At 40.5% G+C, this 27,001-nt stretch overlaps 1 protein-coding gene across 1 annotated transcript; it reads left to right on the top strand.

The window, feature by feature from the left end:
• The first annotated feature begins 68 nt into the window (after window positions 1-68).
• Window positions 69-24,605, top strand: ALKBH1 (alkB homolog 1, histone H2A dioxygenase). Its single transcript, XM_037145267.2, has 6 exons — window positions 69-259; window positions 2,757-2,865; window positions 6,721-6,883; window positions 16,417-16,507; window positions 19,742-19,935; window positions 23,742-24,605. The coding sequence occupies exons 1-6, from the start codon at window positions 77-79 to the stop codon at window positions 24,169-24,171; spliced, it is 1,170 nt and encodes a 389-aa protein (XP_037001162.2). The 5' UTR covers window positions 69-76; the 3' UTR covers window positions 24,172-24,605.
• Window positions 24,606-27,001: the final 2,396 nt, after the last annotated feature.

The following is a 27,001-nucleotide window of genomic DNA, read 5'->3' as shown; positions in this document are numbered from 1 at the left end:
CTCATGACCCCGGAAGAATTAGCCAGATCCGGAGCACGAAAATCTGCTTCCGAGTCAGATGACGGCGACCGGCGAGATGGGAAAAATGGCCACGGTTTTAGGCTCTGTGGCTACGTTGGCGACGGAGCCGGGGGAGGACGCTTTTCGGAAGCTTTTCCGCTTCTACCGGCAAAGCCGCCCCGGGACCGCAGACCTGGGAGGGGTCATCGACTTCTCGGCGGCCCAAGTAACCCGCGGCACGGGGCCCGGTGCCCACAAGGTATGGAGAAAGCTCCGCGCGCCTGCTCGGCGGCTTGACTTGCTTTCTGGAGGGGTCTCCTTGTTCCCACCTCTTACCGCGTACAGAGGTAAGAGGTTTCTTATGAAGCGATCCCAGACCCCGTGGACACGAAATTGAACTGCCCACAAAACGCCACATTTTGACGGAAAAGAGCTCTGCTACTGGTTTCTCCACGGGGCCACTCGTTGCTGCGCTCTCCATCAGAAATGTCTGGGAATTGGTATTTACTCCTTCCATTAACTTGCATTTCTACTTAGTTTGTGTAAATTACTGTAAGCCGTATTCGTAGACGTTATGGGAAGCGCTCTGCATCTTGAAAGAGCCAAGTACCCGAGTAATTCCAGACCTGGGAGAGATCGATATTGTCAAGCTATTGCTCAAAACTGCCGGTACCTGTCTTGTCTGAGCCTTTGAGAAAGAAGGCATTGCAAGACTTGGGTAATCTCTCTGAGTTGAAAGTAAAGGGCTGTCGAGTCCAAGCATTGTCCGTTGTTTCTACCTTTTCCCATGGAAATTAAGAAAAGTATCGTGGGGGTTGGGGGCACAGGGAGAATCACATTTGTAGAGTAATGTTTATATATTTCTTAAAGATTTATTTACTTATTTATCTTTAGAGGGGAAGGGACGGGAAGGGAAGGGAAGGAAAGAGGAAGAGAAATACCAATGTGTGGTTGCCTCTCCTGCGTCCCCTGCTGGGAACTGGCCTGCAACCCAGGCATGTGCCCTGACTGGGAATCGAACCACACTCCTTCAGTTGGAAGGCCCGCAATCAATCCACTGAGCTACACCATCCAGGGCAAATATTTTATTTATTATTTTCAGAGAGGGGGGGAAGGGAGAGAGATATTTTTTACAATTGCATTAGCACTGAGGATACCCGAGCCCTTAATTTGCCGTTGGTATTGTACCCAGATGGCTGGATGAGGTGTTCTTTCCAGGTTTAATAATAGTTCTCAATAAAATTGGAGTGCCATAATACCACCATATTTATCTAGAGCTCAGCTTCTTAAGAAACCTCACTAGCCAAAATGGTTTTAGAGTTATCAATAAAACATACAGAAAGTCTGCGCCCCAAGAATAATACACTCAATTTGTGGGATAGCCCTCAGGTCCTCATTCAGCAACTTTTGCCCATACTTGACTATAATGCTTAGATATTTTTAGAATGTAAGTCACCTGAGACGGTGACATTCTGTGTAGCATATACCTAAAATAGTAACTTCTCTGTAAATACACTATTGAGTATTCACTGCTCACCCCCCCCCCAAAAGACAGACTGAAAGTAGCATATTAAAGGAAAATGTTACCACTAAAAGACACGTAATGAAGAGCAGTGGAGAAACTGAGGGAGGCAACAGAAAAACTACTAAAAGCTCAGAATTTGGTTCAGTTTAGCATATGATAGGTCCACAAGTTTACTTTGAGGGTATTGCTGAATTACAGTGCACTGTTAAGTGTGGTTTGTTTAAGAAATCATCACAAAGTGTTCAAAATTAAAACATTTTATTAGCCTCTAGGTACCTGGAAAGAGTTAGCTTGGTCAGGACTCTCAGAGAGTTCCAGGTAGCTATTTTATTATACAGACTAGTTATATACCAGCTACATGTTGGTATTTTGCCTGGAAATCTCCACACTTGGTGAAGTTAATAGGGTAAGAGAACATAGCTCTTTGGAAGAGAACATTTGATATATTCTAAAGCAAGCCAGACCCTAAATTTATTATTCACGAAAAGAGCAAAGTTGTTTGTGTTTTTTTCCTAAATGTCCTTTAATGACTTCATGTGGGATCTCTTAACAATTTAATGAGCCATTCGTAAGATGCTCTACATGCAAATAAAACTTCATGAGGCCCTGAAAAACCTAATTCCTAATTAACAAAGGCAAAAAAGTTGGGAATGTCTGTTTGAAGTTTTATCTAAAAAAGAGCAAATATTATACTTTTAGCAAACAGGGTTCCCAGTGTTTTAGTGATACATTTGTTTCTGTATGGCTAAGAGTGTTCTCTTTCCATTCTCTCACTCTCCCCAGCCTGGTGTTCCTCATAGCTTTGTTTAAACACCAGCAGTGTGCAGATGTCTCAGAAGCATCATTTTTAGCCCTAACCAAAGTAAACAGCATAGTGACTCAGAGTATTCCAGTATGCTTTGATGACCAGAGTCCAATAAGACATCACAAACACGTGGTATCATGAGAAAAAGTAGTCTTAAAGGCCAAAATCAGCCTGCTTCTCATTACTACCTGTCTTAATTTTGTATAGCTCTCTAGTGTTTCTTAGTATGTAGATGAGGAGACTGAGGCTCTAAGAAGTTAAGTGACTTATCTAAGTCTTATCAAGTAAGTAGTGGTACTAAGTTTAGGACCCCAGACTTAGGACACCTAACTTTGCCCCATACCTGAAATGTCTTAAGAGATCTGAGGTTCTTGGAGTTGACCCGTAAAATAACTTTATCCCTCTGACTTGTTTCCTTCCTGCCAGGTGGTCAGATCTCAGCTAAGTGTGTCCTCAGTCAGTGACCATGATGCATACAGAGCAGGACTTCAGCCAGTCAGCAAGTGGCAAGCTTATGGACTCGAAGACTATCCTGGTGAGTGCAGCTGACCTAGAAGGTGGAATCAGTTCATTTGTCTAATCTCAGAGGAGGCACTTGTACACTAATACGTAGACAAAGAAGAAAGTAAATGCATTGAATGTTCCACTACCCAACCCCTCCTAAATTCTGCATCATCTAAGAATTCCATTTATTTAGCACTCCCAAAGAGTAGAACAGAAGTCAGCAGTGCTGTTTGCAGCACAGAAAGTGGCACTCCAGATACAAATCAAAAACTAGGACACTGACTCTGGGCTCCCTACTGCAACTCTCTGAACACCCACCTCCTCTAGCAGAAGAACTGCTTTGAGCAATAGCATAATTCACAGTGGTCATTCCAGACACACAGTCGCCATATTCTCAGATGGCATAACAACTTAAAAATTGTTGCTGTCATCATAGCCGGGTATTTTTAAAAAGGATTATCATTAACGAGGTTAAAAGTGCTAACAGACTAACCTAGAATTTTAGTTATTTTAGTAGTGTTGGGTAGCTCACTTTACAGATAGATTAAGGTAATAATGATGAGTGGGAAATGTTGCCCTGGGTGGTGTGGCTCAGTGAATTGAGTGCTGACCTACAGACCAAAAGGTGTCCGGTTTGATTTCTGGTAGGGGCACACACCAGGGTTTTGGGCCAGATCCCCAGTTGGGGACGTGTGAGAGGCAACTGATTGCTGTTTCTCCCACACTGAGGTTTCTGTCCCTCTCTCTCCCTCCCTTCCTCTCTTTCTAAAAATAAATAAAGGAAATCTTTAAAAACAAGTGGGTAATATTATTAATATAAAATAATTTAACATTTAAAATTATATTTTAATAAGATTGATTATTATGAACTATTCAGAAAATATGGAAGTGCCTTATTTGGCCAAATAATCTTCTGTCATCTTGTTTCTTTCTAGAGGAGATAAAGTTAACATTGTACTTGTGATTTTAAATATGGAGTAAAGGCAAGAGATGCTCCTAAAAGGAAATAATTAATTTTTTTGTTGTGCTAAGTGGCCAGGTCTGTGTTATAGGTCTTAATACAGTATGACCACTAAAGTATTAGTATTAATATTAGCATTAATAACGTGGAGGGTAATTTTATTTATTTTTGTTTAATTTGTTGTTCCAGTACAGTTTTTTGCCCTTTACCCCATCCCTGTCCACCCTCCCAGCTGGTGTACTTGCTTTTGAGTTTTTCTAGGATTTTACACTTAAGCCACATCATTTGAATTGGTACCTCACTGTGTCCCTAGAGACTTTAATGTCTTCGCAGACATTGTAAGCTGCATTAACTAGAAGTACAATATAATGTCCAAAACATGGGAGATGACAGTCTCTTCTTACTCTAATTTGATTGGAGGGATTTTGTTTACTTATGGATTCTGCCTCTTTTTTTTTTTTTTTTTTTTAAGATTTTATTCATTTATTTTTTTTAGAGAGAGAGGAAGGGAGGGAGAAAGAGACAGAGAAACATCAGTGTGTGGGTTGTCTCTCAAGTGCCCCCCTACTGGGGACCTGGCCCACAGCTGAGGCATTGCTCTGTTTGGGAATCGCACCAGCAACCCTTTGGTTCGCAGGCCAGCATTCAATCCACTGAGCCACACCAACCAGGGCAGATTGTACTTAAGGAAACTGGAAACACTGCAACCTGTCCTTAGGAGACTTAACAGGAAGCTGATGGGTCTCAAGACCAGAAATTGAGTCTGGGGAAGAGTAGGCTTGAGGGGGACATGATAATGTTGAATATTTGAAAAGTTGTACACAAGAGGGATGGGAAGCAGTGCATGATAGTGAGTAAAGCCTAGGCTCTGGTCCCAGGCTACCAGAGTTCATGCCCCAGCTCTGCCATCTACTAATACGACCTTGGACAAGTTTCTTAATTTCTCTTGGCCTCACATATAAAATCTTATGAAGTACCCACTTCATGAGATTATTACGAGGATTAAATGTGAATATGCATGTGAAGTGCTTAGGTCAGTGACTAGCTAATAGTAAAGGCTTAACAAATATCAGCTATAAAGCTGGAAGTACTCATCAAGAAGAATTAAAACCCAATTTGGGTTTGCTCTGTGTGTCATAACCTAAGGCCAATGCATGAAAATTTAAAAGAGGGCAATTTTAACTCATTGAGAGGAAGACAACAGTTGTCTGAAATGGACTGTCTGAAAAGGTATTAAATTTCTTGTCACTGTTCAAGCTTGCACTAGATCAGAAGTATTCTTCCTTTAATCTTATACTATGGGGGTGCTATAAGCTTTTTAAAATAATGCTGATAGCATATGGTAGATTATTGGGGGTTTTTTCATTTTTCTTTCTTTGAAAACATCGACAGTCCTGTCACTGTCCTAAATTACTTGGAGAATTTTACTGATACATGAAGTGCCAAAGAGGCCTCCACACTTGCAAGCAAATGTCCCCATTTTTATTCTCCAGTTTTTCTACAGTTCAGCCAGTCCCTTCACTTTTTTGATCCTACCTTCTTTCACCTTTTATATCTTTTAGGACTTTGTTCTATTCCTTTCCTCACTTTTATTTTTAACCAGTTTTCTGCAGGCTGTTTCTTCACAATCTATAAGCATGGTTTGGTCATTTTAACCCCTAAAAACTGTAAACTCTCCCGTTATTTCTTTATTCTTCTTCGACTCCTCTTCAGTCTGTGTTTCTTTTCATAGCCAGGCTCTTAAAAGGCATCTGGTCAGAGGATACGGAGGTATCCCAAATCCCTTCCTCCCAGGTTACCAGTGGCACTGGGTGAAGCAGTGTCTTAAGTTATATTCCCAGAAACCTAATGTATGTAACCTGGACAAACACATGACTAAAGAAGAGACCCAAGATCTTTGGGAACAGAGCAGAGAGTTTCTAAGGTAACTCTGTGAAAAAGGTGAAGGGATTAAGAAAAAAAAAAAACCCTCATGTACACAGATAACACCGTGGTGATTATCAAAGGGAAAGAGGGGTGGGGGGAGGTAGAAGGTGAAGGATAACTGGTGCTGGAAGGAGACTAGACTTGGGGTGGTGAAAACATAATACAATATACAGATGATGTACTAGAGAGTTGTATGCCTGAAACCCATATAGCTTTATTAATGTCACCCCAATAAATTCAACTTAAAATTAAAACTGACAAATAAGTAAATAAAAGGCATTATCTGTATTACAGTCTCTGCTTACTGTCTCTACCTGCCCTATCTCCAGGTACTTCACAACGGACAAAGTTTTTCTACCTCTTTATCTAATTCTTAAGCAAGTACTTAGTATCTGTTTGGTGAATTAATCCTTACCATGCACAGATTCCAGTTAACTGTTGTTACCCTTCTTTTACGAAGGAGAAACCCGAGGTTAGATTACTTTCAAGGTCACAGGGATCTCAGCACACATGCTGTGTACGCGTCATGCCATACTGAGCAGGTATACGTACCATATTCCCTCCCTGCTGTTTTAGTTGGGAGGCAGAAATCACACCCCTTATTTTAACTGTGGTAATTTAAAGAGTCTAACACCTGGTGAAAATTTGAGAGGCCACTTTTGGCATTTTCAATTCTAAAGTTCACTTTTGGGTAGCAGTCAATCATTTGTGGAACGTTTGTTTCTCTTGAGAATAACCCTAACGCTGAAAGCCGAAGATATTTGCATAGTGGTAGATATCTAGTGTTCATCAAATTTATATCAACTTGAAGAAACTCCTCTCTCTCTAAAATTAGAGAATAGGAATGAAAACATTTGCTTACAGGTATGGAAGCATGAGCAACAGGAAATGAAGGGTAAATAGTAAAGTAGAGGGTATAAGGAAGTCAACAGAAATAAATTATCTGAATAACTGATGGAGAATTTCCTCTTCTTTCTTTCCCACCCATCTTTTGTATAGGATTTATTTTCATCCCAAATCCCTTCCTCCCAGGTTATCAGTGGCACTGGGTGAAGCAGTGTCTTAAGTTATATTCCCAGAAACCTAATGTATGTAACCTGGACAAACATATGACTAAAGAAGAGACCCAAGATCTTTGGGAACAGAGCAGAGAGTTTCTAAGGTAGGTTTTGTCAATTACAGTAAAAGCGTTAGTATTCATTCAAGTTACTACAGATCTTTAAAGGAACTATTCTGTAACGAAGTGACAGGAACTGACTGCAGCAGTTACCTGCCTTCCCGAGGAACATTTGCACAGGTGCTTTGACGGTTACAGTAAAGTGAATTGAGATCTGTTTCAGAGATTTCCTTATCAGAGCTAAGACATCAAGTACATTCTCATTAATCATCAGATGACTGATTTTCATTTAGCTTCAGCCCTTTTTTCTGCTTAGAGTGAGTTCCTTTGAAGACTAGTGGTATCCCGGCAAAAAGTAACTGAAAGCTCTTTACTTCTGCGTCCCAGATGAAGTCGGTTCCACTAGCTATTCTGTGGTAGATCAGTTCTTCCTGAGAACTAATGTTTGTACCTTACTGTTGTTTCAATATTCATTCATTCCAGAAATATTTATTGTGGATCAGTTGTGTATCAGGCATGATGCTTAGCATTGGCATTACAAACTAGGCCACGGTCCCTGCACTCAGGAGCACATAGTCTGTGGCAGTAATTCGGCATCAACAGGAATAATTATAATAGAGTTCAGCCAGAAAAATGCTGAGGGAGCCAGAGGAAGAAATAATTCTTTTGGGCAAGAAAGAGGTGTCAGAGAAGAAAAAGTTACTTTTTAATTGAGTTCTCGTTGTCTTTTTTTTCCTCTGTCCATTTGAACTGGGTCTTCCAAAAAGATGGGTTTGGCCAACGTGAAAAGCAAAAACACTACTTAGGGTAGAGAAAGCAGCCTGAGCTAAGAGGTTATATTTAAAACAGAGTAAGCTCTGTGAGATAGGAGCACAGTGTGCCTTCATGTGTTTATTCTACTTCTACAATTTTGAGTTTCTGCTGTGTGTCAGATACTGTGTTTGAGTGTTAGAGATTCAAAGACAGGTAAGACAGGGTCCCTGCCTTCCAGAAATGTGTGGGTTAGTCAAGGACAAAGACATAACCATGTAATTAAATACAATTTGGCAGGTACAGAAATAGAGTTTATAAGACACAGGAATGGTGGTTTAGGTGGCTGTGTTGGAGGTGGATTGTGGAAAGTGCTTCCTAGAAGTCATGGGTAGAATTGGAAAGAGGTGAAGCTGGAAAGGTTCACCTCTCTCTATGTTAGGGCCAGACTGCAAAGGGTTAAGTGCTGTGCAGAGCACTAGTTCTAGAGATAGGTTGCCTGAGTTCAAATCCCAGCTCTGTCACTTAAAAGCTTTGTAAACTTGAGCAAGATTATTAACCTTTCTATGCCTCAGAATTGTCCTTTTCTCATTCAGTAGTGTGAGGATTAAATAAGAGTATGTGAGAAATCCTTGGAACAGCCTCTTAAAACCATTACACCAGCTTTGTGTGTTCTGTTTGAACTTAGTTGCTCTAATAGTGCTGTTTAAGTGAAATTAGTCAAAGAGAGCTTAAAGTTTGATATTAAAGCAGGCTGTGTTTTCAAGTAATTTTTTCCTTCTGACAAACAACTCAGCAGAAACTTCAGTTGTCATCTTCTAAGATAGGTCAGACGAACCTCTATCCAAAATAAAAAAACGTGATATTCATACCTTCTGTTGTCAAGGGTTGGAAGAAATTGATATGCTCAGACACTGCTGGCAGCATTGAAAATTGATAAGGGGCCTGCCTGGTGTGGCTCAGTGGATTGAGCACCTGCCTGCGAACCACATGGTTGCCAGTTCTTTTCCCAGTAGGGTGTGCCCAAGAGGCAACCACATATTGATGTTCCTGTCCCTCTCTTCTTTCCCTCCCTTCCCCTCTATCTAAAAATAAAATACATAAAATCTTTTAAAAAAATTGCCCTGACTGGCATAGCTCAGTGGATTGAGCTCAGGCCTGCGAACTACACGATCCCGGTTTGATTCCCAGTCAGGGCACATGCCTGGGTTGCAGGCCAGTTCCCAGCAGGGGACTCATGAGAGGCAACCACACTTTGATGTTTCTCTCCTTCCCTTCCTCTCTAAAGATAAATAAATAAAAAATCAAAAAAAAATTGATTAAGGCCCCTGGCTGGTGTAGCTCTGTGGATTGAGCACAGGCCTGTGAACCAGAGAATTGCGGTTCGATTCCCAGTCAGGGCACATGCCTGGGTTGCAGGCCAGTTCCCTGCAGGCTGTTTCCCAGCAGGGGATGTACTAGAGGCAACCATACATTGATGTTTCTCTCCCTCTCTCCTTCCCTTCTAAAGATAAATTGATTAGGGCCTAAGTTCTTCTGTCACTGCCCGATATGTATTTGTTTTCTCGTCTGGGAAACAAAGGGATTGGACTGGATAAGCCACCAAAGTAGCTAAATCATGGTCAGAGTACATGCCAGCTTTCCCCACATTGCCAGCATGTACCAGAAAGAGGGTCTGTTGTTCAAAAAGATCCCCTTGCGTATTGTCGTTATCTACCATATCATCCACAGGGAGAACCATGGAAGTAGAAGACCTCTGAGGATCCTTTTAATTTCAACTTCCTGTGTTTCTGTGGTCAGGGAAGAAGAAAGTCTAAATAGAAAATAAATAGGAAATACTTGAATTTAGAAGCATAAATATGTTTGTTCACAAAATTAGGGCACCTCAATTCTATGTTTTGTTCAAAGTTTATTATCATTGAAGAGTAAGTATAGCTAAAGATTCTTGCACAAGAGTATAATAGGTATAAACATCTTCATTGTAGCTTTGTAATGGGGGAAAAAATGAGAAGCAACCTGTCAGCAGGAGACCAGACAAATCAGCCATGTTTAAAAAGTTTTAAATCCTACTCTCTAGCAAATATAGTAGGGTCTGTAGTTATTATGAATAAAATCATTTCTCAGCGTCTCCATCCCCACCCCCTTAATGTAAGCCACCATCATTTACCACAGTAGCCTGACCAGTTTCCCTGTGTCTGTTCTTGTGCCCCTTCAGTCTGTTTCAGGGTACAGACATGACATCATCTTTTTTAGCTTCTAATCAGCGGTGCTGCTATTCAGTTCTGATGCGAACCACCCAGAGTCAGCACGGACGTCACAAGTTAAGGGTGTGGTCCCCAAACTTACTGCCCCCACTTCAGACACCAGCCACAAGTTTGGGAGGTCCCCAGCTTACCCACACTTGTGACCACCTGGCACAAATATAGGGAAGTTCCCATGACTGCCTTAGGTTCAGTAACTGTCCTGAACTGTTCAGAAATCGAGAGCATTACGCTTACGGTTTCAGAAGGGTCCTGAATGCAAAGCATCCTTCCATATCCTCTTGCCCTGGAATCAGGATGGGTCACTCTCCCAGGCCTTAGTGTTCAGAGTTTTCATTGGGGTTTTACTACTTAAGCATGATTGATTAGATCACTAATTACATAATTGAACTCAATTTCTGCATATCACTTCTGAAAAGACTCAGTACTCTGATTAGATGGTTGGTCTTTCTAGCTTGACAGGCCCATGGGTGTGGTCCTGGGGCCCACAGTAAATAACATAGACATTCCCGAGGGTTTAAAAGCTTTCTCCGGAGAACCAGAGTCAAAAGTCAGTCAAGTTCTTTGTTATACAACGCTTAGAATAAAATCAGAAGTTTTCACCAAGGTCTACGAGGCCTAGGTGATCTGGCCCTAGCCACCTCTCCAGCCTCATCTCCTGCCATTCCTTTTTACTGATTCTCCAGCCATACTGACCTCCATGCTATTCGTTAAACACATCAGGTACACTCAGATTTTTATTTATTCATTCATTCATTCATTCATTCATTCATTTTTAGAGAGAGAAGGAGAGAGACATCTATTTGTTAGAGAAACACCAATTGGCTGCCTCTCCCATGCCCCCAGCTGCGGTCCTGGCCCTCAACACAGGCGTGTGCCCTCACTGCGAGTCAAACTGGGGATGTTAATTTATTTTTAGCGAGAGAGGCAGGGAGAAAGGAGGAGAGGGAGAGAAACATCAACAAGTGAGATAAATGTCAAGTAGTAGCCTCTCTCACACCCCCAACCAGAGACCTGACCCACAACCCAGGCATGTGCCCTGACCGAGAGTCAAGCTGGAGGCCTTAGTCAGTGGAGCAGCACCCAAACATCTGAGCCACAGCAGTCAGGGCCATGCTCAGGTTCCCTGTGAACGCCGTTCCTTTACTTGGGAAGCTTTTTCTCTTGGATAACCAGTGACTTCTTCCCTTAGGTCTTTATTCTGATGTCTTACTAGAAGTGATTCCCCTACCAATTAATCAGTCCTCTTTTTTCCTCCCGCTTTATCCCCTTGCTCTGTGTTTTTATTCTTAAGTGCAAAAGGTACTTACCATATATTTGTGGAATTAATTAATGGATAATTTCGTGTACCTTTTGAATTTTGTGAATGTATTATTTAATCGAAAATAACTTCAAAGAATAAGAAATACAAATTTAAATAAAGCAACTTTGTTCCATAAGCTTATGAAATGCCTTGTATTCATTTTATATATATATATATATGAAAACTTTTATTGATATCCTCATTGTGAAAACAAATAATCTTTTCCCCTTTCTGCTCCTTTTAGACTTTGTTATGGTGCCATTAATAGCATTGATTATAGTGAATCCAGAAAAGAAGGCCACTAGCCCTAGGAAGCATCAGCTCTGGGTAAAAAAATAAAAGTAAAAAATAAAACAATTTTTAAAAAGTGCTATTAGAGGCTAAGACAGGAAAATGTTTCTAGACTAAGATAGGATTTGAAGATCACCACTCAAGTAAAAAGAAGAAACTTGTTTTGGTAGAGAGGTGATAGCAAAAGTCAGATTGCAGTGAGGATGGCAAGTATTGAGTCCTTTTATAAAGACTTGATTATAAAGGGAAAGTGCGATAGATGCAGGGCAGAGGGAAGCAGGACATGCAATGGAGGCTTGAGTGAGCGGTCAGCTTGGGAAGTTGACCTTAGTGGAAAGAAATGGGAGCACTGCTGAAATGAGATGGGAAGAACGGGGCAAACACTTTGAAAAGTTTAGGGGAGGGGAATGGAAATCGTTCACTGGATCATTGGATCAGGCCCCTGTGCTCATTGTCCTAGAAGGAAGTAAGAGAGGGACTGAGCCCTTGATGTGAATGATGGTTCAGAACAGTAGGTAGGTTAGATAAGACTAAATGTTTGCAAAATAGCAAAAGGATGTTAGCAATTAAGGTAGAATTTGTGTCCATTTGCAGTGATTAACAAAGATTTAGGTTGAGAAAGGAGACAAAACTGGAAACACTCATACCCAAAAAAAAAGGAGTTCTAGGGACAGGAGATGGAACTTTAAGACAGAAAGTTGTGGTTATGCAGAGAAATATTCAGAACTGTGAAAGGCACAATTCCCAAGCCTTTAAAAATGATTGAAAAAAGCAAAACCTGCAATAGCATTTTGAAGTTTTTCTTTTTAAATCATTTTAAAGTTGTTTTTAAACAACTTTAGGCTCTTTTCTGAGTGTTTTTGCTTTCACAGTGATTCACTAACATCCATTCAGGCCAGAAAGAAAATACTAATGCTTAATTATGACACCCAAACTACCACTGCACAGAGTTCATTTCCATCCAAGTAGGGGTTTGGTTGAAAGCAGCGCTGTGGAACATGATCGCTGAGAGAAATGCCAGCACTTATCCATGACAGAGAGTGAGCAAACTGCTGTGTGGACACATTCACTGGGGAGAAGGTGGCCCGCCCGCCCATCATCCTCCTGCTAGTGCCTGGAGGGGCAGCCAGGACAGGGAGCCTGGCTGTTTCTGTTTGCAGCAAGAACCAATAATTAGGGTCACACTTGCTTGAAAACATTTTTTTTATAATTGATAAAGGTTTAAGGTTAGGTGCCAGCATATTCCCTGCATTCCTGAGGGTGGCTGTGGCAGCTCTGTTGGCACTGAGACAAGTCAGGTTTAAAAAGAGAACAGCCTACCCATGCCTTTCATTAATTTCTCAGTATTCTGCTTGGAAATTATTTGGGAGCTTGTTAAATTCAATTTTGGCTTTACGCTGTCCACAATGTTCAGGGGTGACTTTTCTGGACACTTTTTTACCCAAGAGGTCCATGGGAACCAGAAGTGTCCCTAAGATAATACCCAGACAAGAAGTATCTGGTGTTGGCCACTTCTGCTGCTCTCACAGCTGAAAGGCAAGTGTTAAAACAGTTATTGCTACTTCCAGAAATTCTATACAAAGGTAAAAAGTGAAGTCAAGTTCTTAGAAGAGGGTATGAAATGAGGGATGGAATCTTATACCTACGTGGGTTTAACACATTACACAAGAATATATATTAAATTCTTAAAATGGCATAGACACTCAGTGATCACAACTTTCACTAATCAAGTCCTTGAGCTTTGTTTTTCTTTTCTGTTAGGAGAACTGGGTTTAATGCTTTTTGAAAGGACAGCTCCGACATCTTTTATATCCTTGGACCAATCCCCTTTTATAAGGCAAACCCAAAACCTTCCTTTTATAGTGATAGTTTGTTTCTAAAAAAAGGAACTATATTTAAAAAGGCATATTATAGGGTAGTTTCATTCCTACTTGATTGTTACTGTAATTTTGATAATTTTATTGTTAATATCATAAACCTATGTTAATTAAAATTATGTATACCCTTTTATGTATACCCTTTTGAAGAACATTAGACTGAATCTTTTGATGGAAAGGCAGCTCGCTGGTGCCATATCAAATGTCTAAAATACAATCACCTTCTGAATTATTCCCAGAGCTACATGTTACTATCTTTCTTTGTTCAGATCAGTCTGATTTTTATGTAATAGTATGGGTTCTAGAAAAAGATGGAAATGTTTTGTCCTGTTTTTTAAATTTTGTGTAGGATGGTGTTTAAGTGTGGTCCCAGACCAGTAGCTTGGGAACTTAGAAATGTACATTCTTAGGCACCACCCTAGATCTACTGGACCAGAATGTATAGGTGCAGGCCCAGCGTGTGAATTTTAACAAGCCCTCCAGGTGATTATGAAGAGCATTAAAGTTTGAAAACCACTTGGCAGAAATTAAGTAGGGTACACACAAGCTCTGTAAAAGCTTTCTGTACAGCTCTTCCCTTTGCTGTCTACATCCTCAGGACACCCATCTATTTTGAGATCTAGATTCCATTTATACACTACTGACTTTAGCATCTTTCTTTTCTCCTTCATTGAAAACACACAGCTTCAATATCCATGAAATCACTGTTCTGTTCTTTGGCAGCATTTTCTTTTGTCTTTGAGATTTTCTTGATGTTTTGCTTTTTTTTTCAATTACAGTTTACATTCAGTATTACTTTCTGTTAGTTTCAGGTGTATGAGATTATCTTTAAATAAGAAATTAGGTATTAAATAGTATCTTGGAAAGAGGAATAAATAGAATGGATTACCTCTGTAGGGTACTTATGTAACTTATATAAGTACCCTATTATATTCCTATTTATATTAATATTAACTGCCAGATTCACATGAGTCCAGAAGTAAGAGGTTATACTTATTTTTCTATCTCAATGCTACTAAAATAGAATATTTTTTATGAAAGCAGTATCAGGAAATCCTTTTATATTACCTTTAACTGAAGAAACATTGATAGAACTCAGGTTGTGTTGCTTTCTTTTAAAGTTTTTACACATTAAATAATGGTGGTTATACATAACTGTTCACGTCAGCTAATTGCAGTCACTGTCCAAGCCTACATATCTTTTTCCCTAAATTGTTAATAGTTGTCTATCCTGTTATGCCAGAGGTCCCCAAGTTTAGTGATTAACCAGGAGAAGTCACAGGGCTCAGGCTAGTTGTACGTATGAAAAAAAGTAATTGTGGTGAAAAAATACGGAGCAAAATTAGCAAAGAATACAGAGCAAAATTTTTTAATTTCTAAAATTAGAAAAGGACATGGAGCAATGTCCAGGGAAAACCCGACTCAAGCTCCAGAGTGCTCTCCCAGTGAGGTCACACAAGATGCACTTCATTCTCCTGGCAACGAGTTGTGATGTGTGAAGTGTTACCTGCTAGGGATACTCAGTGCCCAGGTTTTTACTAGCACGGTCGCAGTGGCAGTCTCTGTCTACCATACCAAAATTTCACACTCCCAGAAGGAAAGCAGGTATTCAATATTATACCAACCTACTAAAATGAACAGCAGAAGACTTTGGTACCAATATAGTTGGTACTGTATTGTTAGTACCAACAATTTAGGCACAGTGAGCTACAGATTTGGGAATGGTGTGAGCCTCCAAAATCCACTTTTCAGCAGCCTGCCAAGGGCCATCCTTGTAAGCAGGCCTGTCAAAGGATAACAGTCAGACCTGCTATGCCTCTTTTCTGCGTGGCTGTCCTAAATAAATTAGGGTGTGTTTTATTTCTTTTAGCTACTGGTCTTGATGTGTCTATCACAATGTCCTTAGAATGTAAACTCATGAAGACAGGTAGCGTCTATTCTGTAAACTCTTGGTCAGGTATCAAGATGAGTGTCACTTAGAGCTGAGCCCCTAATAAATCCTTTGCTGCTTCTGCTCCTGCCGTAAGCCTGTGTTGCCTAGTGCGTCGCTCCCTGTTGAAAGGCTGCCCATTCTTCAGTGCTGCGCTCGACTCCCAACTCTGCCACGAAGCCCCAGCTGATTAGACAACTGACTCTGAGCTCTTCTTTTTCTTAATTCTAGTGGCCCACAAAGTCTTGTGCTGTTCCTTTTAGTAGTAGATTTTCTACTACTACTTAAATTTCCCCATAATTTCTTCTTATGCTTACCTGTCATCTCTTGTCAGAATACAAACTCCTTAAAGTAGTCTGATCTTTTTTAAACAGCAGTTCTTGAACAACAAAAATATTTTGATTGATAAATTACTTAAATTACATAGAAACTAAGTAAAATGATTAGACCTAGCATTCTTGTATTTTTAGATATTTAGAAGTAGACCAACAACCTTCTTCTTTAGAAAAAGTTGATCCCACAGATTTGATCAAATAAGCCTTTAATTGCAGAAAGGGCAGTGCTATTTTACAGAAACTTCCTGCAGTTTGAACAAGGGATGTCAGAAACCAAATTATAGCAGTCCTTCCTTAGTAGTTTGCTAGCCTTAGTTGTCTAAGCTATCTAAGAAGTCATGCTAACCCAGTTATTGATTACATACTATATTTTGCCAAACTTGCCCCAACCTGCAATTCTGGGAAGCCATCATCATTAAAGTCATAGTGATAGCTGTGATTAATCATACACCACTTTTAGCAAACCAAATTGAACACGTTGTGTTGGGCAGATTTCAATTACTCGTAGTGCTCTTGGTCCTGTTTCCCATGGACAGATAAAGATGTTTCTGTTGCCATTCTTGTTTTATCATTGAGATGCTGGACACTTTCCATTTAAAACTGATTCCATTGAGTAGAGGATTTAGAACCAAGGACAAGAAATTAGAAATGTTACCACTTTTTTAGTATTATTATATTCTTGCCCAACTTATCTATTCTAGTTTCCCCAATGGAGACCTTGGCTGATGGCATATACCATGGAATACCACATTTAGACTCCAAGATCTATACAAACAACTGTTACTGCCATTTAATATCAATAAAATTCTCCTTTGTCTGTAATTTTTGCAGATACAAAGAAGTGAATAAACGGAGACCCCGAAGCTTACTAGAGAAACTGCGATGGGTGACCCTAGGCTACCATTATAACTGGGACAGCAAGGTATTCGAATTTTCTTGCTCATTCCATTGTTTTCCATTTTTGTGCTTCCTGGGCCCACAGAGAGGGAGTTCTTCCTGGTCAAGCTTACAGTATCATTATGCATTCACAGAAGGATCTCTTTTATTTATTCCCTCCCAAAATCCTGTTGACACACTATCCCAAGAGGCATGGATAATTTATCAAGAGAAAATTTTTTTTCCTTAGATGCCCTCAGGTTATATTATTATATCAGAAGTCATCAGTACTTTCTGTAAGTAGGTGTTAGGGATATCAGTTTTTCTATACTGCCTTCAAGAGCGGTCGGCGCTCAGTTATGACCTTTATTTTCATTATTGTTTACTGTTTGTTGAGCATTTATTTCCTACATAATATCTTCCTGGAGTAAAAGAAGATCCATATACTTCTGGTGTTCTCATCAATCCATAGAAGGACTTTTAGGATCTAGATGCCTCAGCCTTCTGTGTAAAGTTGGAGCAGGAGACAAGTGGGAAGGAATAGCATAAAATTAACGAAGTTCCATGGGCATTTTGTGTTTTGAGGTACAGTTTCTTTCCTGACTTCTTTGCTTCAAAGAATGTCTCCTTTATCCCTGATAGTGCAGTGTCTCTTGTCTCAATGAGATATTTACCACCAAGTAAAAGGACTATTTCTGAGAGTAAACTGAATAAAACAGACTGAAATTGACCATCTTGCTTCTAACCAGTTACTCTCTAAAAGCTCTATAGTTTCATTCAACCCAGCTTATTAGCATGTATATTAACTGATCAGAATAATGAGTTACCTAAAAATACTCGTGATACAATTCTTATTTTCAGTGATAGCGATTTAGTGGAAAACTAAATATCTGTATTTGAGAAAATGGCCGTGTGAGTGTCTTCAGGTTAGACAGGCTTGCCTTCAACAAGGATGGTACCTGTCTCATAAGGTCGTTGGGATGACTGCATGACTGAGGCCTGTGCAGTGGTTACAACAGTGCCTGGCTATTCTGAGAGTTCAGTACATTAACACAAATGTTAGCTGGTTGTTTTTTATTATGTTATTTTTGTCGTTGATATTGTTATTCTCCAGGGACCTCAAAGTGAGCTTCATTTACTAAGAAAAATGTGGAGGGAACATTATCGAAAACTAAGTAATCAGAGAAAAGTAAAAGAGAATTAAGAAAGAATAGTGCATAGACAGCTTGGAGAGGGTTCAGAGCCGAAAATAGAAATTACTTCATTGTAGCACAGGTGGTATAGTGTTAGAATAGCAGCTCTGAGTGGTTTGATCTTCTGCAAGGATTAAAACTTTAAATGGCAGAGAAACCCTGAAAGTTCTCTAACTACACCCTTAACATTGAGATGTTGAATAGGAACTCTTTTTCTATGCAGTTCAGGAAAAGAAGAAAAAAATAAAACAGGGAGATTCCAACTGAAGAGGGTTGGCCATCCATCAAAGACTTCCCACAAAAGTCTTCCTGAACCTGAAATGAAAGCTTGCTTGCGGCTGAAGTAAATACATTCTCTCCAGAGCCATGACTTTGTTGCTCCAGGTAGAATGGGTCATGTGAGATACAGAGTGAGACAAAAGTGGATTTTCTATCAGATTTGTGGTTGTTGAGCAGAAGGAGAAGTGGGAGGAGCACATCCAGACCAAGGAAAAGTGTCAGGCTGCTGCCGCCGCGTGGCCAAGAAACCTCTCCAACTCACCTGTACAGGAGACTGCTGTCTGTCATTCTCATGACGTGGATAGGCTTTGTGCAGAGAGTAGGTGTTCTGGCCTTTGATTTCTTTAAAGGCTTGTTTATTGATTTTAGAGAGAGAGTAAGAGGGAGAGAAAGAGGGAGAAACCTGTGTGCCCTGACCAGGGATCAAACCTGCAACCTTGGTGTGTCACGTATGCTCTAACCAACTGAGCTAGGTGGCCAGAGCTGGAGTTTCTTTGTTGTTGTTGTTTGGTTTTTTGTTTTGTTGTTGTTTAAGAGAAGAGGGTATTTGTGATCCTTAGATGCTAAAAATAAAGGAATTTCGGATTGGTGTGTGCTCTAAATGACTTCATGTTAAGGTCCTGCCACGAGGCATGGTGTGAGTCGGTTTCAGTTCAGATGTCTTGAGCACGTTGTCCCTCAGAGTGACCACCAGTGAACCCAGCACTAAACCAAATGTCAGTCTGAGGGGTCCATGACCAAACTGGCAATAGTATTTGAGTGGCTTTTTGTTGTTGTTAAGATTTTATTTAGGGAGAGGTAAGGGAAGGTGATAGGGAGAGAAACATTAATGTGAGGTTGCCTTTTCTGCGCCCCCTACTGGGGATCTGATCTGCAACAGGCATGTACCCTGACTGGGAATCGAACCAGTTACTTTGGTTTGCAGGCCGGCACTCAATCTGAGTTGCCTTTTTAAAAAAATAATAATAAACTTTGTATTTCAGGCTACTTTTAGATTTACAGAAAAGATAAAATGTAGTATAGAGATTTCCTATATATACCCCGTGCCCAGTTCCTCCTACTAACACCTGTCTCTATCATTAAAATGGTACCTTTGTCTCAATTAGTAAACCAATAAGTAATACATTATTATAAGAGTAAAGTCCATACATACATCATTCAAATTTTCTATTTAACTGTACTTTTTCTGTTCCAGGACACCCACATTACATGTAGTCATTATGTTTCTTTAGGCATCTCTAGGTCATCTTTTTTATTTTTTATTGATTTGAGAGAGAGAGAGAGAGAAAGAGATCAATGTGAAAGAGAATCATCAATCAGTTGCCTCCCCGCAGGGAATCAGACCTGTAATCTAGATACGAACCCTGTAACCTAGGTATATGCCCTGACTGGGGATTGAACCCATAACCTTTTGGTATATGGTTTGATGCTCCAGCCAAATGAGCCACTCAGCCAGGGCTGCAGTAACAGTACTGAGTTACCTTTTAACCCTAAAAGAACTATTCTGTTTGGGATTAAAGTATACTAGAGAGAGGTTGTAGTCATTGCTTAATGTATAGACTCCCTGAAGCATGAATTTTTCTAGTTTATCTCTGCATAGCGCTGTCTGCTATACAATAGGCACTCAATATTTTGAGTGGCTTATTGTTAGATTCTGGGATGCCTCAAAGAATGGATGAATAAATCATGCTATGTTAATATTCGTGTAAGCTAGATGACTTTTAAATGGTAATTAAAATGGTAACTTATTTCAGTTTCCTACTTTCCTGAGATCATTGTTTTTCTTATTTTCCCTGCTTTTATTAAAGAAATACTCAGCAGATCATTATACACCTTTCCCTTCTGACCTGGCTTTCCTCTCAGAGCAAGTAGCTGCTGCCTGTGGGTTTCAGGGTTTCCGAGCCGAAGCAGGGATCCTGAATTACTACCGATTGGATTCCACGCTGGGCATTCACGTAGATAAATCTGAACTTGATCACTCCAGGCCCCTGCTATCATTCAGGTAAGTTTGTTCTAGAGATTCGGGATTACTTTTTATCACCTCATTCCGTTTCTAAAGCATGTTTAAACTAAAATAAAAACATTAAACTTTTTACTTTTTTAAGTATGTTTTATTGATTATGCTGTTACAGTTCTCCCAGTTTTTTCTTCCCTTTATCTCCCCTCCACCCTGCACCCCCCAACCCTCCAGCATTCCCCCCTTCTTGTTCATGTTCATGGGTTGAACATACAAGTTCTTCAGCTTCTCTGTTTCCTATACTGTTCTTAACCTCTCCCCTTCTGTTTTATGCCTACCAATTATGCTTCTTATTCCCTGTACCTTCCCCCGTAATATTTCCCCTCCCCTCCCCCACCGAACACTCTCCATGTGATCTCCATTTCTCTGATTCTGTTCTTGTTCTAGTTGTTTGCTTAGTTTCTTGTTTTTCAGGTTCAGTTGTTGATAGTTGTTTGTTGTCATTTTACTATTCATAGTTTTTCATTTTCTTCTATTTCTTAGATAAGTCCCTTTAACATTTCATATAATAAGGGTTTGGTGATGATGAACTCCTTTAACTTGACCTTATCTGGGAAGCACTTATCTGCTCTTCCATTCTGAATGATAGTTTTGCTGGATAGAGTAATCTTGGATGTAGGGTCTTGCCTTTTATGACTTCAGATACTTCTTTCCAGTCTCTTCTGGCCTGTCAGGATTCTTTTGAGAAATCAGCTGATAGCCTTATGGGCACTCGTTTGTAGGTAACTGTCTCCTTTCCTCTTGCTACTTTTAGGATTCTCTCTTTATCTTTAATCTTAGGTAGTTTAATGATGATGTGCTTTAGTGTATTCCCCCTTGGGTCCAATTTCTTTGGGAGCCTCTGGGCTTCCTGGACATCCTGGAAGTCTATTTCCTTCGCCAGATTGGGGAAGTTTTTCTTCATTATTTGTTCAAATAAGTTTTCAACGTCTTGCTCTTGGTCTTTTCCTTCTGTCACCCCTATGATTTGGATGTTAGAGTGATTATAGTTGTCCCAGAGGTTCCTAAGCCTCTCCTCATTTTTTTTGAATACTCGTTTCTTCATTCTGTTTGGATGTTTGTTTGTTCCTTTTGTTTCAAACTGTTGATTTGAGTCCAGTTTTCTTCCCTTCACTGTTGGTTAGCTGTATATTTTGCTTTATTTCACTTTGCATAGCCTTCACTTCTTCCTCTATTTTGCAACCATACTCAACCATTTCTGTGAGCATCCTGATTACAAGTGTTTTGAACTCTGCATCTGGTAGGTTGTCTGTGTCCTCGTCACTAAGTTCTTTTTCTGGAGTTTGGTCTTTTCTTTCATTTGGGCCATATTTCTTTGTCTTGGTGCACCTGTTAATGTTGTAGGGGAGCAGGGTCTTAGGTATTTGCCAGGGTGAGGACACCCTCTTTTGCTGCTATGTGGCACTGTCTGTGGGGGAGGGGTCAGTGAGGGAACAGTGCAGCTGGCTTGCTCTGCTGTAGCCTCTCTTTGCAACAATCTCCCTTATATGAGACTGGGAGTCGTCGTCCATCCGTCTCCTCCCCACCCCGCCTCGTCCCCCTGCCATGGCATCCCGCACAGTAGTTTACAGCTAGCTTGAATTTTTTAAAGGATTTTATTTTTCTTTAAGATTTTTATTATTTTTATAGAGGGGAAGGGAGAGAAACATCAATGTGTGGTTGCCTGTCGAGTGCCCCCAACTGGGGACCTGTCCCACAACCCAGGCATGTGCCCTAGACTGGGAATCGAACCTCTGACCTTTTGATTTGTAGGTTGGCACTCATTCCACTGAGCCACACCGGCCAGGGCAACTTGAATCTTCAGTTTCCTGTTCACACAGCCCTGTTGGTTAGCTGTATATTTTGCTTTATTTCACTCATACAGTCCACCACCTTGTGGAGGCCTCTCAGCCAGCTCCACCTTGCCCATGTAGTCTGTGCCTTGCCGTGTGACCTCTCCACTGAGCTTCCTGTTTCTGGTCTCTGCCCCTCCTACCAGTCCGGGTGGATGTTTCTTTAACTCCTTGGTCGTCAGAGTTCCATGCAGTTTGATTTTTCTGGCACTTCTGGTTGTTTATTGTTTTTAGATTGGTTGTTATCCTTCTTTTGGCTGTGTGAGGAAGCAAAGCATTTCTACCTACATCTCTATCTTGGTCAGAACCCCTATATGCATCCAAAAACATTAAACTTTTGTGAAAAATGACTGGATCTATAATTTTTCACTTCTGGGCATTTTAACAATGTATCATAAGTAAAACTAGTATAGTCCTTTAAGAATAACCAAGTCACAGTTCATATTTCTGTTGAAGATGCATGGAGTCTGCCTTTTGTAATGAGAGGTATTGTCAGTGTCTGTGGAATAGGCAAGTGCAGGACCATATAGCAGAGTAAGCATCTCTTTTGGAATGGAGAAGAGCAAAGCTCACAAGCCTAAATAGGTCCCTCTTGTCTCCCTAAACATAAGTTGGAATTTATACAGCGTACTGCACCTGTATCTGACAAAGAGAGTGCCTGACAGAATCTTTTATTGTTACCTTATCTTTAAAATGGACAGGAATGATAAAGACGGTGAAGGGCTTAAATGTCGTACTCCCCTCTTCTCCACGAAGGATACATTCCCCGACTCCCAGGAGATACCCGAAACCACAGATGGTGCCAAAGCCTACACATACTGTGGTTTTTCCTTACATACATAGCCTACGATAAAGCTGAATTCATAAGTTAGGCACAGGAAGAGACTAACACAATAGATTATAATAAGAGTTACATGAATGTGGTCAGTACTTTGAGGGGGTCCCTTGCTGAAGTCTTTGGACAGGCTCAGTGCTTCTGGGCACAACATGCTGCTGTCAGTTAGAACACATTGCCAGTCCGTGTCTTCCACCCACAAACGTGGTGCCTGTTCCATCTTCACTAAGCACTCACTGCGGCTGTAACTTTTGTACTTTGAGGTACAACAACAAAACTAGCACAAATGCCTTTTTCCCTCACAAGCTCACAGGTAGATTTGTTCTGACTGTATCTTAGCAACCTTAGTAAGAAATTTTTTTTCTTATTAAGTCAAGAACTTCTACCTTTTCACTTAAAGGAACCACTTTTTGGCTTCTGGTCGGCATATCTGAATTGCTACCATCACTACTTTTATGCTTTGGAGCCATTGTTCAGTATAATAAGGGTTACTTGAATCAGACACCGCAATACCCGGACATTTGATCTGATAACTGAGTTACTACTAAGTGACTAATGGGTGGGGAGTGTATACCACATGGATTCGCTGGACAAAGGGATAAAAAATCGTGTCCAGGCTGGACGGATCAGGGCGCCCACTACAAGATCTCATCACACTACTAGAACAGGGTGCAGTTTAAAATTTATGAATTGTTTCTTGAATAGTTTATTTCTATTTAATAATTTGGGACCACAGTTGAGAACGTGTTACAAACTGCAGAAACCAGAACAGGATAAAGGGGGACTACTGTAATTTTATTGGAAGACTTAAATCCTAAAGAGGCATCAATAAAACTTACATGGATAATGTTAAAACTAAATTCTTACTTTGCTTTTTTAACTGCTTCAAATTTTATGTCACTGCAGTCCTGTGGGCTATGACAAGTTTAAGTAGCAGATTATGGATCGGTCATTCATAGACACAAAAGCCAAAAGAGAAGGAGCATAGCACTCTTTGAAAAGGAAGATTTAGGAGCAATAAGTATTGAGCTGAAATTAGGAAATAATACAATTAGCAGTAACATCACCAACCACGGTTAGTTAACAGAAACTTACTGTTGTGTGTTTTACTTACTTTTTTTTAGCTTTGGACAGTCTGCCATCTTTCTCCTTGGTGGCCTCAAAAGAGATGAAGCCCCCACAGCCATGTTTATGCACAGCGGTGACATCATGGTAATGTCAGGTTTCAGTCGCCTGTTGAACCATGCAGTTCCAAAGGTTCTTCCAAGTTCCAACGGGGAGAGCCTGCCTTGCTGCCTAGAAACACCTCCCCCGGCTGTCGTCCCCAGAGATTCGGTGGTAGAGTGCTGTTCTGCGGAGGACTGGCAGGTGTGTGCCAGCTACTTGAAAACGGCTCGTGTTAACATGACTGTCCGACAGGTACTGGCCACAGACCAGGACTTCCCTTTGGAACCCACGGAGGAGAATAAAAGAGACATCACTGCTGAAGGTTTCTGCCACCTAGATGACGAGAATAGCCAAGTAAAACGAGCTAGGTTAAACCCTGACAGCTGAGACTGGGAGAGCCCACTCCTTTTACTTAGGCAGATCTTATAGTAAATGACTGCACCATTTTGTATTGCCATTGGCTTCAGCACCAAGACAGGCCAAAACAGAGACGGGAAAACTCATCATTGATCACACTGTTGCCTTGGAACCCCTTCTGAAGAGTGAACCGACTCATCACAAACACTGCACTGCCTAACCAGGACTGGACCAGACCGGTGTTTGACATGGTGCAGTCCTGCTTAGGCAGTGAGAAACCCAAGGAGGTAGGACATTCTACAAGAGCCTTCTCAGCCTCTCGATTACCTCTGAGGGAAGTAGAAATGAGTTTCCATGGCTGTGGAGTCTTTAAATACCTCAGATTTTGTTAATGGGAAATGTGATAGCCCTCCCACCAACCTATCTAGTGATTTTGTGATAAAATTGCAGTTCCATGAACCAGCCATTAGTCTCACTTATTCATTCTTCTCGTTAATGTCAAATCTTTTGATCTTCCATCTTTTCTGGCCTTCACAGAAGAATCCTATAACCACTAAGACAATGGAAATGGAAATCTCACCCCCTACAAAAGAAATTAATCACAGCCATCTCTTTCCTAAAATGTAAATATTTATAAACTCAAGGAAAGGTAACAGTAGTTTCTCCAGATGTCTTTTAGGTCTCCAAACTGTTGGCTTTTTAAGGCTATTTTAATGGTTGGACTGAAAGAGTTCTAGGAATGTTCTGTACTGTTTTCTCTGTGAATAAACTTACTCGGTTTTAAATTAAAGATCTGTATCTATCTTTGAGGGTTAATGTATCTGGGAGTAGTTTTTTCCTGCTTCTGCGCACTGTGTTATTCTTGCTTTTAAAGTTCTCTAGCCATTTCTACCCTGCACCATCCTGCTCTCCCTAAGTACCCTTCGTGGCTGTCTCGGAGGAGAGAATATTGTTTGATGTCCCAGTCACTGCTGTCTTTAACTGTAGGCTTGGAAAATACATGAAGCGTCGTTTTAATCTTTGTACCCCCACCAACTCAACTCACTGTACCCTGAGTGAAGTTACTGGACGTTTCTCTGGACCTCAGTTTCCTCATTCGTGAAGTGAAGATAATATTTACTTCCGTCTTCCTAGAGGGAAATTGATTATTTCAAATGATAATGAGAATTTAGTGCTCCTTTCTGGAAACATCCTGTGCCATTATTTTACTTCTGTTTGGATGCGTAGGAACATCCCAGCTCACTTGTATGGATGGCTGGTTGGAAGCCACTGTGATAACTGCTGCTTGCAATGTGATTTGCTGAATTTTCATTTCTATTCTGTCCTTTTTCTTATGAGCATTGACCATTGAGTTCATATTGTAATTCGTGGTAGGTTTTTGATTGATCAGTTGATTGATTTCAGAGAAACATTGGTCTGTCATTCCACTTATTGATGCATTCACTGGCTGATTTTCCTGCTTGTGCCCTGACCAGGGGTCAGACCCACAACCTTGACATATTGGGACAGTGTTCTAACCAACTTAGCTACCTGGCCAGGGCATGTAGGGGTGTGTGTTTGTTTGTTTGTTTGTTTGTTTGTTTGTTTGTTTTAGAAGGACTAAAAAATTAATAGAGTAATCCTTATATGTAACTAGTTTCTTAAATTAGTCATTAAAGCCCCAGCCAGTTTGGCTCAGTTGATTGGAGTATCATCCCATAAAGGAAAGCTCCTGGTTTCAATTCCCAGTCAGGGCACATATCAGGGTTGCAGGTTCCATCCCTGGTCCAGATGCGTACAGGAGGTAGCTAGCCAGTACTTCTTGCATTGATGTTTTTCTCTAAAAAAGCAATGAAAAAATGTCTTCAGGTGAGGCTAAAATACAAGTAAAAATAAAATTAGTACATTATAGGAAATATTCCTTAAATTTTCCGTAATGTAGATTATATGTGACCCACTGGGAACCAACATACTGTTTAATAAACCAACAGTCAGCTTATCCTCCAACATTTTAGTACATTGCTCTTTATTCAATTAAATGTTATATAAAGGTGTTGACTTGTGTTTAGGGGCAGTGTTGTACAAAACATACGTACTCATACCGTACACTCATGCTCCACGAAGCTCGGTGTGTGTGTCATGAGAAGCCGGTGGAAACTGATGTCAACCCAGAGAGGAGCAGGTGCCTCCCTGGCCCAGCTCCCTTTGTTTTAGTTCCCACCAAACATTTTCTAAGTCAGGGCCGCAAACTGTGACCCTCTTCCTAGTTTTGTGCTGCCCATGGACTAAGAATAGTTCCTACATTTCTAAGTGATTGCGGGGGGTGAGGGAATCAAAACAAAAATAATATTTTGTGACACATGAAAATTATATGAAATTCAAATTTGTGTCCATAAAGTTTTATTGGAACACAGCCAGACTATCATTTGTTTCCGGGTTATCTGAGGTTGCTTTCATGCTAGACTGACAAAGTTGAGTCATTACAACAGAAACCAGGTAGCCTATACAGAGCCTAAAAGATAACAGTCTAGCCTCTTACAGAAAACATTTGCCAATACCTGAAAGGAAGCTAGACCCCTCTGGAAAGGAACCTGATGCCAGGGGAAGGGACTAAGGTTATGTATTCCTTTTTTCTCTATTTCTTACTACCAATGCCAGAGTACATTCATTGTGATCTAGTCTGTATGTGACAGACACCAAGAGTGGAGGCACAGAGGTTGGGAGTGGGGAAATTGGTGCTCTGGTGCCCTGCTAGTGGGAATGTACCTGTGTTTTGTCATGTATAGTGCGTACTTTTTTGCTCAAAATTCTGAGTGAAAAATGAGTATGCATATTATACATGGATAGTACTAACTCCGTATCTTGATAATGTTTTTTAATT

Source organism: Artibeus jamaicensis, unplaced genomic scaffold (assembly GCF_021234435.1).
Source record: "Artibeus jamaicensis isolate MK-2021 breed Jamaican fruit bat unplaced genomic scaffold, CSHL_Jam_final contig_851, whole genome shotgun sequence".
Taxonomy (NCBI): Eukaryota; Metazoa; Chordata; class Mammalia; order Chiroptera; family Phyllostomidae; genus Artibeus; species Artibeus jamaicensis.
Note: the sequence above shows the minus strand (reverse complement) of the source record. Positions and strands in the feature narration are given on the sequence as shown.